The sequence below is a fragment of the Periophthalmus magnuspinnatus genome, chromosome 9 (assembly GCF_009829125.3).
Source record: "Periophthalmus magnuspinnatus isolate fPerMag1 chromosome 9, fPerMag1.2.pri, whole genome shotgun sequence".
NCBI classification, from domain to species: Eukaryota; Metazoa; Chordata; class Actinopteri; order Gobiiformes; family Gobiidae; genus Periophthalmus; species Periophthalmus magnuspinnatus.
The window spans coordinates 20,656,111-20,667,701 of NC_047134.1; the positions used below are offsets into that span (position 1 = coordinate 20,656,111).

At 43.2% G+C, this 11,591-nt stretch overlaps 4 protein-coding genes across 4 annotated transcripts; all 4 read right to left on the minus strand.

Moving 5' to 3' along the window:
- Window positions 1-3,869: 3,869 nt before the first annotated feature.
- LOC117375798 (histone H2B 1/2-like) lies at window positions 3,870-4,281 on the minus strand. Its single transcript, XM_033972121.2, has one exon. It carries the CDS (start codon window positions 4,266-4,268, stop codon window positions 3,894-3,896), a length of 375 nt encoding a protein of 124 aa, XP_033828012.1. The 5' UTR covers window positions 4,269-4,281; the 3' UTR covers window positions 3,870-3,893.
- A 912-nt stretch (window positions 4,282-5,193) lies between these two features.
- LOC117375797 (histone H2A-like) lies at window positions 5,194-5,632 on the minus strand. Its single transcript, XM_033972120.2, has one exon. It carries the CDS (start codon window positions 5,615-5,617, stop codon window positions 5,240-5,242), a length of 378 nt encoding a protein of 125 aa, XP_033828011.1. The 5' UTR covers window positions 5,618-5,632; the 3' UTR covers window positions 5,194-5,239.
- Window positions 5,633-6,697: 1,065 nt separating this feature from the next.
- LOC117375796 (histone H3) lies at window positions 6,698-7,131 on the minus strand. Its single transcript, XM_033972119.2, has one exon. The coding sequence runs from the start codon at window positions 7,106-7,108 to the stop codon at window positions 6,698-6,700; it is 411 nt and encodes a 136-aa protein (XP_033828010.1). The 5' UTR covers window positions 7,109-7,131.
- A 613-nt stretch (window positions 7,132-7,744) lies between these two features.
- On the minus strand, window positions 7,745-8,396 carry LOC117375795 (histone H1-like). The gene has a single exon (XM_033972118.2). It carries the CDS (start codon window positions 8,392-8,394, stop codon window positions 7,801-7,803), a length of 594 nt encoding a protein of 197 aa, XP_033828009.1. The 5' UTR covers window positions 8,395-8,396; the 3' UTR covers window positions 7,745-7,800.
- Between the last annotated feature and the right edge of the window lie 3,195 nt (window positions 8,397-11,591).

Here is an 11,591-nt window from a genome sequence, read left to right on the forward strand (position 1 = left end):
ATTTAAATGATAAATATTTACCACAGGTACTATCGCCATCCATCCATCAGTACGTAGGAACGTAGATTGACCGGTAAATCGAGAGCTTTGCCTTTCGACTCAGCTCCTTCTTTACCACAACTGTCCGATGCAGGGACAGCATCACTGCAGACACTATCCCAGCTCTCACTATCCCACTTTCAAACCAAGGAAATTAGAAAAACCTGTCCAATGCACTTTAAGATCTGATGACCTATAGACATGCAAACCATACACGTCACCCATATGTGACCCATGTGTGACCCATAGGCATGTGACCTTTACAGATGTGAGCAGGCGAGTAGACGGAAGACAGAGGGGTCAAAACAAAGTGATTCGGCCCAACAGTGGCTCGTACAACAGAACACTTCCCACTCCTTAACACTTAAAAATCTTTCACTGTAATCAATATTTACACTTCATTACACTTAAACTCTCTGTTTAACCTGTTTAACTGTTGCTGCCTTAACACCTCAGACTTTGCAAATGCATTAATTTTCCACCATGTCTGAGGCTTCGTAGTGGTTTGGCACATTAGAGGTTTCAGTCCAGCTTGATATATGGCATACTGAAATAGCACTGTCCAGCACTGTTTGTAGTTATTTCTCTGGACTCTGAGGAAAGACAGATTTTATGAGCAGCTTTTCTGGACAGTTTGTTCCGGTCTACATGCACATGCGAGTGCTAGTGGCAGCCTATCTATTTCTAACAGATTGTGAACACTTCGGTATACACAGCAGGCTCTGTGGTTTTGCTCCAGATGCAGGTGTGTGACTGTTAGTGCCACAGGTGCTCTTCAGGCTTAATGGACAGGCAGGTGATGGACAGGCTCTACCAGTTCTATTACTTTGCTCCTCTGGTCTTATCTGGTCTTGTCATTCATGGTCCTTCTGCCCTTCTGCACTTGGGGGGTTAAACATCCTGTCATTGAAGAAAAAAGAACACAGCAGTGGCCTTCCTGTGCATTGGAAGAATGTGAGCAGAACATAATATATATATATATATATATATATATATATATATATATATATATATATATATACATATATGAAGCTCTGCATTTATTGTGGTCAGTTAGGCCATTTCCTCAACTCAAAAAAGATGGAACTCTGTCCTGGTGAGTTCTGCTGGTGTTGTAATCACCAGATTACTATATACATATGTAACTACCTCCCGCCCGGCTTTGACTGGCCCGCGAAAGGTTGCTTGGACTTAAGAAAACAAAACCTATTTTCAAAATTTTGCATAACGTGTACACTAAAACAGCTGCACTTTTACATTGAAACCTGTTTACACTGTGCATGCGTCGTTTACGTACACGTGCTCTGCACAAGTGCATGTCATTAGCAACAAGTCATTGTAATGGTAACTCTTCAAAATGTTCGCACATGCCAAAAAAAAGAAAGGTGGACGCTGAAGGCCGTGGTTTTAAGAAAATATGGACTACTAAATATTTATTTACTGAAGTCAGGGGTACACCCGTGTGTTTAGTTTGTGGAGAGCAGGTCGCTGTGTTTAAGGAGTACAACGTGAGTCGAAATTACGAGACGAAGCATGCGGACAAATACAGACATTTGACTGAGGCTGCAAGAGCGCAGATATCCGAAGATTTGCTAGCGAAGCTAGGAAAACAACAAGGCTATTTTACCAAGTTACACGCAGCCCGGGATGCAGCAACCAAGACCAGCTTTGTGATATCCCACAAAATCGTGTCATCATGTCCGGAGAAAAAAGAAGCATTTGAGAAAGTCCCGCTGTCCAGGCGAACGGTGACCAGAAGGGTGGAGGACATCGCGGAGCATCTCCAACTTCAGCTAAAAAGTGGAGTAGGAAGTTTTGACTTTTTCTCCTTAGCTTTGGATGAGAGTTGTGATGTCCACGACACGGCACAGTTACTCGTGTTTCTCCGGGGAATAACGCAGGATTTCAAGATTACGGAGGAGCTTGCAGGAGTGAGATCAATGAAAGGAACAACCACGGGGAGTGATTTGTTCAACGAGGTAAACGCATGCATGGACAAACTTGAACTGAAATGGGACAGACTGGTAGGAGTCACTACTGATGGTTGTCCGAATCTGACAGGGAAAAATGTTGGACTTTTGAAACGGATGCAAGATAAAGTGACTGAACTTGACGCAGAGCATAAATTGGTATTTATTCATTGTATTATTCATCAACATGCCTTGTGCAAGTCAGTGTTAAAACTTAACGATGTTGTTGATGTTGTAACTAAGACAGTTAACTTTATCAGAGCACGAGCATTGAACCACAGGCAGTTTGTTGCACTTTTAGAAGAGCATGATAACGAACATGGTGACATCAGGTACCATACAGCTGTCAGAGGGCTCAGCCTGGGCAAAGTGTTAAAAAGATTTTGGGACCTAAAAACAGAGATTCAAGAGTTTTGTGAGATTAAAGGCAAAAACATCCCTGAGCTCTTAGATGTAAACTGGATTGCAGATTTAGCATTTGCTGTTGATGTGACAGCTCTGATGAATGAACTGAACACTAAACTGCAAGGCAAGGGCCTTTTTGTTCATGAAATGCATAACTTGGTCAAGGCTTTCATGAGAAAGTTGCAGTTTCTTTCAAATCAACTAGAGAACAAAATTGTCACTCACATGCAAACCCTGAAAGAAGTCAAACCATCAGCTAGTCACCTGTGCAGGTACTCATCTATGTTAGAAGACCTGTACAGTGAGTTTTCAAGACGATTTGAAGATTTTAAAAACATTGAGGATGAAATGCACCTGATTTCCTCTCCCTTTGCATGCAATGTGGATAATGCACCCATTGATGTTCAACTGGAGCTCATAGACTTGCAGTCAGATACAGCACTGGAAGAGCACTTTAAGTCAGCATCACTGCTGGAGTTCTATTCATCTCTTAAGGAGGAGAATTTTCCAAACATGAGAAAACATGCTCAGAAGATGTTGGTTCTTTTTGGATCTACCTATACATGTGAACAAACATTCTCAGTAATGAAGTTTACCAAATCCAGGTACAGATCCTCTCTTACTGACGATCATCTGTCAGATGTGCTTCACATCTCCACCTCAAACATTCAACCTGACTTTGATGCACTTTTTAAAGCTCAACAGAGGCTAGATTTCTCTCACTGAACAAGAAAAAAACACTGAAACATGTTTACTTTGATTTTTTTCTGCACTGTTTGGCAGTTGGATGAAAATGTTGTGAGTTATGTTACATTATTATTGGCATACAAAGACATTGTATCTTAATAGAAAGTTAAGAAAGTTAAAAACAGAAAGCATTGTGGTGTTAATGTGACTGAAAAAGAGTTACAAATGTTGCGCACTTACCATTGTTTTGCATAATTTTACTGAATAAATTCATTTTTTGGGAAAACAACCTCACTTTCTCATTATCTAATAATAACATATACTCTTACCAGCTTCTGTAAACAATGCCATTTACTTATTTCAACGTAGAAGTAAAATTAATAACCAAGGTAGATTTCAAACTTTTGGCCCGGCCCTCCACAATATTTTCTGCTTCTCATTTGGCCCCTGGGGAAAAATAATTGCCCACCCCTGCTCTAAAGGGAACACCAAATTCATGGACTTGTCATTAGATAAGGCATGAGACAGAAAAAGGATATTCACAGATCTAGTAAATGAGACAGGGAACACCAAAAAGGGGGGCCTGATGGAAAAACAAGCACATTAGGGCAAGATATTAGACATGAAAAGACAAGAAAAAGTTAATAAATGGGCAACAAACGAGTTAATTGAATTCAGAAAAAAACGAAACAAATTGTAACAACTGGTACCATGACACATACAAAGGAGTGCTCTTTGTCAGATGTGGGTGGCCCTGAGAAGGGCCGTTGAGTGTGTTTAGGAGCGCTCAGTTTACTTGGAGCTAGTGTACTTGGTGACGGCCTTGGTGCCCTCGGACACAGCGTGTTTGGCCAGCTCTCCGGGCAGCAGGAGGCGCACGGCGGTCTGGATCTCCCTGGAGGTGATGGTGGAGCGCTTGTTGTAGTGCGCCAGGCGAGAGGCCTCTCCCCCGATGCGCTCAAAGATGTCGTTGACGAAAGAGTTCATGATGCTCATGGCCTTGGACGAGATGCCGGTGTCGGGGTGGACCTGCTTCAGCACCTTGTACACGTAGATGGCGTAGCTCTCCTTCCTGGTCTTTCTCTTCTTCTTGCCGCCTTTCCCGGCGGTCTTTGTCACGGCTTTCTTCGAGCCCTTCTTGGGCGCAGTCTTTGCGGGATCAGGCATGATTATTTTCTCGGAGTGCAAGCGAACAATGCCTCACCTCGCCCCTGCCCGCTGTACTTATACCCGCCTCATGTAAAACGTCTGCACTGTTCCTTACGTCTGATTGGCTCTTTTTTTCCTCTCAGTAACGCTCCCCTTGGCCAAAAGCGACAATCCAAGGCAGAGGATACAAAGTAATTTATCATTACTTACAGGACGGTTTAACCCCTTAAGTAAAAACTTAGTGTATAACATGAGATGTATGATTAATCAGAGGTGGGGACTTAGACTTATCATTGTTCTCTTTGACACAGCAGAAAGGAGCATCGTTAAAACATAATCACTGGTTTAGTGCAGTGCGCCACTGGGGCTCACACTTTACACATATGAATTTGGGTCTGGAAGAGTGAACTACAAAACTCAAACTGTGTAGTTGTGAATTGCTCCTGTTGGCTCGTGCCCTGCATTCAGTGTGTCGTTTGTGATCCAAATGTGTCTTGTCTATGTTCCCAAAATTTGCCATCGTTTCCCGTTTGGTGTTGACTTTAATAAATCAGCCTGTTTGTGCTAGTTTGGGGGGGAGGAAGCTAGAAGATGGGCTTTTTTTGGTCTAAAACCTGTCGTCATTTTCAATATTAGTAACTTTAAGACAACACTGTCCCAAGGCTTCATTTCCATCACACACAAACTGCATATATTAAAATATCTTAAACCCATTGTGAAAAAACATGTAATGCTACATATTGATGCTTCTTTAAAGACTATTTGAGGACTGTAATGGTCTGGGGGAAAAAAAAAAGCACTTCTAAATTCCAAGGCATTCTGAAATTTAAGAATGACTTCAACCCGTTGAAACGGCACCAGCCACATTTCATTGTTACACAAATAAAAAACACATTCACACATGTGAACAATCTTAGAATATCATGCCCTCTTTCACGAGTGGGTGGCTCTTAAAAGAGCCGTTGTGTCGTTGGTTGAGGGCGGCTGGTTTACTTGGCCTTCTCCGTCTTCTTGGGCAGGAGCACAGCCTGAATGTTGGGCAGCACACCTCCCTGGGCGATGGTCACTCCTCCCAACAGTTTGTTGAGCTCCTCGTCGTTGCGGACGGCCAGCTGGAGGTGTCGGGGGATGATACGAGTCTTCTTGTTGTCCCTGGCGGCGTTGCCGGCCAACTCCAGGATCTCAGCGGTCAGGTACTCGAGAACGGCGGCCAGATACACGGGGGCTCCGGCTCCCACGCGCTCTGCGTAGTTTCCCTTCCTCAGCAGCCTGTGCACACGACCTACAGGGAACTGCAGCCCTGCCCTGGAAGAGCGGCTCTTTGCCTTCGCTCTGGCTTTACCGGCACCTTTTCCGCGTCCAGACATGGTTCGATTGAGTTTGCGTCTACAAAAGAAACGACTGTACAACTGCGTCGCTGGAGTGGCAATATAAAGGCCCAGCTAATCGCTGATTGGTTCGTCGGAGTGAGAATCCTCCAATGAGAAAACATGCTGACTGACTCTGCGAGCGCGCGGCCCCAGAGCAGAGCGCGCGCTTTTCACGAGAATCAAAATAAAGTAGAGCGTTTTCACAAAACCTGCCCTTAGCGTGTGTCTATACTTGCATCAAACAAGCACAGGTAAAGGTAGAATAATCCTGCCCACAAAACAAATAAAAAGTTGCTTAGTAAATCTGCTGTACTTTAATACTTCCTTCTTGTGCAGCACTAAGAATAAGACAATAAACTGGTATGGCTTCAATATAAAGTAATATATGTGAAAGGACAAGTTCAGTTAGTTTGTTTTTTCACTACACCATGATTAACCGAATATTAGTATCATTAATGCCCATATGAAAAGTAAATCTAGTAGAAGTGCAGCTCCACATTCATTATGTTGGATCTGACTCACTTTCATTTCTTAGAGCCCTTTGAGGAGCTACTTGAAATGGGGCCGAGAACTACATGATGTAGTTCTTTGCTTTGACCTTTGCATTTTAGTCTGGAACTGGGAGTATGTGTATAAACAGGTTATGCACTGACATAGTTTTACTTATTTTATTAATCCTCAACATTCTGACACTGAGTGCCACTGAGGCAGAACTATGGGCCTAAAAGTGTTACTTCAGTCTGTGGAACTGTTTGCACCCCACAAGGATCATTAGCCCAACACACGGACTCAGACAGTGACGCATGTGAACGTAGTGGGCAGTGCTCCTGTTGAATTTCAAAAATCAAGTAGGAAAGCATTCATTTTCTTTGTTGCAGTGGTGCATATTTGTCATTATCTCTTTCATGGGTTGAGATCTCATCCGCATCGTGTGAAAAGGATGATTTTACACTTTACTAAGTGTGACAGCTTTAATATGGAAGTGCAGTTTCAGTATTTAGATTGAAAGTGCGGCTCTCTGTGTATGTAGGTGGCTCTTAAAAGAGCCGTTGTGTTTAGGATCAGGCGGGGGTCGCTTTAAGCCCTCTCTCCGCGGATACGCCGGGCCAGCTGAATATCCTTAGGCATGATGGTGACCCTCTTGGCGTGGATGGCGCACAGGTTGGTATCCTCAAACAGACCCACCAAGTAGGCCTCGCTGGCCTCCTGCAGAGCCATGACGGCGGAGCTCTGGAAGCGCAGGTCGGTCTTGAAGTCCTGGGCGATCTCCCTCACCAGGCGCTGGAAGGGCAGCTTGCGGATGAGCAGCTCAGTGGACTTCTGGTAACGACGGATTTCTCTGAGGGCAACGGTGCCGGGCCTGTAACGATGAGGCTTCTTGACGCCACCGGTGGCGGGGGCGCTTTTGCGGGCAGCCTTGGTGGCAAGCTGCTTCCTGGGAGCCTTTCCTCCGGTGGATTTACGGGCGGTTTGCTTGGTTCTGGCCATTTTCTCCGCTCTTCGTGTTCAGTGAAAACCTGAGACGATATGAGGTTCTGTCGAAGCAGCGGCTTTTTTTATAGGAGCCAGGGTGAAGCTGATTGGCTCCACGAGGCTCGCGCTCTGAATTCAAACTATAACCACGCCTTTGTCCCGCGCGCTCATTCATGAATAACGAGCCTTTACGTCGGTTTGAGGTCTGTTATGCATTTGAAATGCTCACACTTCCCTTTGATATGTCCACATCAAATCAGAACATTTAAAACGTCATTTTCATGATGTTATATTTTAAGTAATTAGTCCTGTCTCCTCTCATGTCAATCAAATATTTATTATAATATTTTTATAAATGTATAAAAAAAAATATACTACACATATTATATATATATATATATATATATATATATATATATATATATATATATATATATATATATATATATAATTATTTTTCGCAAGTATTATATTCATATTTTATTACTTTCATATTTTGCAAATTAGCTACACGTTCCTGGTTTGTGATATCTGTCTGCACGGGATGGTACTCGCAGGGTCACTAATGTAAACTAATGTCAACACACACAAAACGCCAGATAAGGACTGGGCTCGTGCATATTCTTGTACTGAGACAAAGATGAGCTCTTTAGTGAGGGGTGGTGGCTCTTAAAAGAGCCTTTGTGTGGCTGGAGTCGGGTGTGACTTTACTTCTTGGCCTTCTTGGGGGCGGCCTTCTTCGCGGGAGCCTTCTTCGGGGTCTTCTTCACGGCCTTAGGCTTCTTGGGCGCCGCTTTCTTAGGGCTCTTGGCGGGCTTCTTGGCCGCTGCTTTTTTGGGCGCTGCCTTCTTGGCCGCCTTCTTGGCCGGGGACTTGGGCTTCTTGGCCGCGGGCTTCTTGACAGCCGCCTTCTTCTTGGGGCTGGCTGCTTTCTTTGCCGCGGGCTTCTTGGGTTTCGCGGCGGCCTTCTTCTTCACGGTCTTGGGCTTGGCCTCGGTCTTGGCCAGTTTGAAGGAGCCGGAGGCGCCCGTGCCCTTGGTCTGGCTCACGGCGCCTGATGTCACCAGCTTCTTCAGGGCGGTGTTGATGCGCTTGTTGGCCTTGGTCACATCGACGCCCTTCGCGGCCAGCGCCTTCTTCAGCGCGGCCACGGAGACGCCTTTGCGCTCCTTGGACGCGGCGATCTCGCCGGTGATGAGCTTCTGGAGGCTGGGGCCCGCGTTCTTTTTGGCGGCCGCCTTCTTCTTGGGGGCCTTGGCTTTCGCCGGAGCGGGGGCTGGCGCGGGAGCGGTCTCTGCCATGGTTCGAGAGTCGGGTTAGATCTGAGTCTAGAGCCGGGACGCACGCGGAGGGTACTTATAACACCCATGAGAACCGTAGAGACTCAACGCTCTCTGCCGAGCGCCTGTGTCTCGGCCGTGTGCTTTCTCTTCGCGGTTTAAAGTTAAAAATACACAAATATGACACATTTTAGATAAGCTCCTTTATATCAGCCTTTAGTGCACGGTCATATCCTTTCGTTTAAAACATCCTCATAACCGCACAGTCCTGCGTTTTCAATTACAACACCTCAAACCCTGACCGTGCCCGGACAAGCGACGCGCTCGGCTTCGACTTTGTCCTACATTTTGCTCTAAATTGGGCAAAATTTGAATAAATGAGAAACACTTTGTACTTAGATCAGGTAAAGAGATGTCAAACATTACATTTATCCATTAAACTCGAACTGTGACTCCAGCGTTTAGTTGTAATTAACCGACTTTGTGGCGGAAGTAAACACAACTGTGGAGGAGAGACTGAGGTACCAGGACACAGTTCATTTCTTGTCAGTCAGCAGCATCATGTTGTCCTGTGTGATGGTATTTAAAAATGTTAAGTTTGAAAAAGATATTTATTCCTCCAGTCTGAAAACAAAAGAAAATCACTGCCTGATAAAATAGTAAGTTATTTTTTGGTCAAATTCATTTTTTAAAGTTATACTTTGATGTGATTATAATTTTAAGGACAAAACATTAAATAATACACAAAATTTTGTATTTTCAAATAAATCATATCAGAAGTTGCGCTGCAAGAAACACAAATGTCCAAACTCTTTAATATTGTCAATAGCATTTGGCAGCTATGGAATTATTCACACTGAGAAGAGTAACCAAAACTTTTACTCTCACTTGAGCAATATTTCTATATAACTCCATCCTCAGACCTAAAACATAACAAAACAAGAAAATTAAAAAAATAGGGCTAACCAGGATGCCAAGACCCTCATTCCTGCTGAAGGAAGGATTGTCTTGTCCAAAAATTGCTTCTTTACAACAGTCCTAACATGCCATCCTTCTGAAAACCAGACAGGAAAGCAACCAAGATGTCATGAATTATGACCTTCACACATTATCAATAAATCAAGTGCATTTGTCAAGAGAATCAAATGTCAACATATCACAAACTCGCACTCATATTTCTTAGCCCTCTCTCTCCTCCTGTTTGCAGAAACAATCTCTACACTCCCCCTGTGCTGCCGCTCGTGCGGACCTTGTGGATTAATATACTCATATTTATGTAATTACTCTAAAACAGTTTCTCAAACTGTGGTACACAAGCTCCTTCAGATGGTACATGGATAGCTCTTCATTTTGTGGGTTTGTCTCATTCAGAGTTCACTTTGTTTGACATAGATTTAATGAGACCAAGGAACGAAACACAAAAGTACAGGGCATTCACATAACGTCACAATCTGGCAAATGAAGCAGGGGACACACAGACTTAAAAGGGTCAAAATGTCAAAACAAAACAGCAAAATCAAAGCAAAGTAAACAGGAAATAATGAGACATGCAGGTATATTAGACCCTGAATAGTAATGTTATAGACCTGGTTTAGCCCTAAATTAGACCTGTCTTGTTATAGACCTGGTTTACTCTCAGATTTACCATCAGAGTATGTCCTAACATTCCCATGTTGGTTGCTAAGATGAACGGTGTGTCTCTTATCCGGGGAAAGACTGTGTTTGGCCCACAGTCTCTGGCAGAGGAAATCCACGGCGCTCAGGCAGCAGCAAACTCTGGGTTTCAGTCAGAATGATGTGAGCTCCCATCAGAAACTACACCCAGAAACTCACTACGGAAATACACAAGAAACTATCTGAGAAGAGACAGAGAGAGAAGAGAGAGCAAGAAGAATGAGGGGGAGAAAGAAGGAGAGAGGGAAGGAGGAGAGGGTGAGAAAGTGAGAAGAGAAAGTAAATTAAAGGAGGGACACAGAGGAGAACAAAAAATGTGTAAAAGACAATATCATGCAGAGATGAGAAACAGAGGGAAGAGAAAGAAAATTGGTGTGAAAAAGGAGAGTCGAAAACAGAGGAGAACGAGAGAAGGGGTGCAGAAACAAAAGAGAGCGGAGGGCAGAGCGTGTTACAAAAGCAACAGAAGGAGGCGGTGAATGTGGTCGTAGACATTAAGTCACCATGTGCCACTAAACTAGACTAAAGGCTGTTTTTACATCATGTCACAAAATATCCCTAAGGTGTGATTCACTCATTCAAACGCTAGAGGGAGCCAACAGACACTGAGGACCTGCATGGAGAAATAGTGGAGCATAAAATGTTATCTAACCCAACCTATTTCACTATATTATTAAGAAAATAACTATTTTTTTCTGGTTTATAAATGGAAATTAAATGTTTTGTTTGATCTTTTATCTTATGGTGTAACTTGAGATAAGGCTAGTGGGTGACAAATTACTTCTGCTAACATGTAAACATTTCTCTAACCTTAACCATTTTCCTCACATAATCCTGTTCCTAAATTTAACCAAACTCTAACCTAAATCTAAACCATAACCCTTTTAAGCAAACCTAACCTTTCCTTAACCTTAACCTGAACCATAACTCTAACTTTAACCATAACCTGTTTCCTAACTTAAAATAAATAAATAACTCTGTTCCTAAAGGACATCACTTTAAATGTCCAATCGCAGCAGACTTTACCTGCAGACTGCACATTTTAGAATTAAACATTTCATTATAATGCAAGAAGTCTGGTTAGGACCTCCTTGTTTTTAAATCCCTGAGACCTTCTGGTAATCTTTTGGGATTACCAGAACACTGCACTTGCACACTGCCCCGTATCATCCAGCTATAGGTCCTGACAGATCCCCACTATTCACAAATTCAATTTACAAGTCACAAGTGAATTTGCCAGTGGTGAAACATGCCACATTGTGTTCTTTGGCTTCACGACTTTGGCAAACCAGAACTAAAGATTTGTATGTTGGGCCAGACCAATATTTGCTATTAATAATAAGAGATTTGTAAATGTGGCTTCAGTTCTAGGGCAGTCATAGGTACACTGCATTTGATCCATTAAATCTCTAATTTACACAGTAGTTCGAAAATAGACTAACAATTCTAAATAGCAAATAGAAAGTAATTAGAAAACTTTGAGGAATTTTGCATTCACTCCGTTTCCCGTTCATATGCTTATGGCTTGTGCATATGTGTGCTCA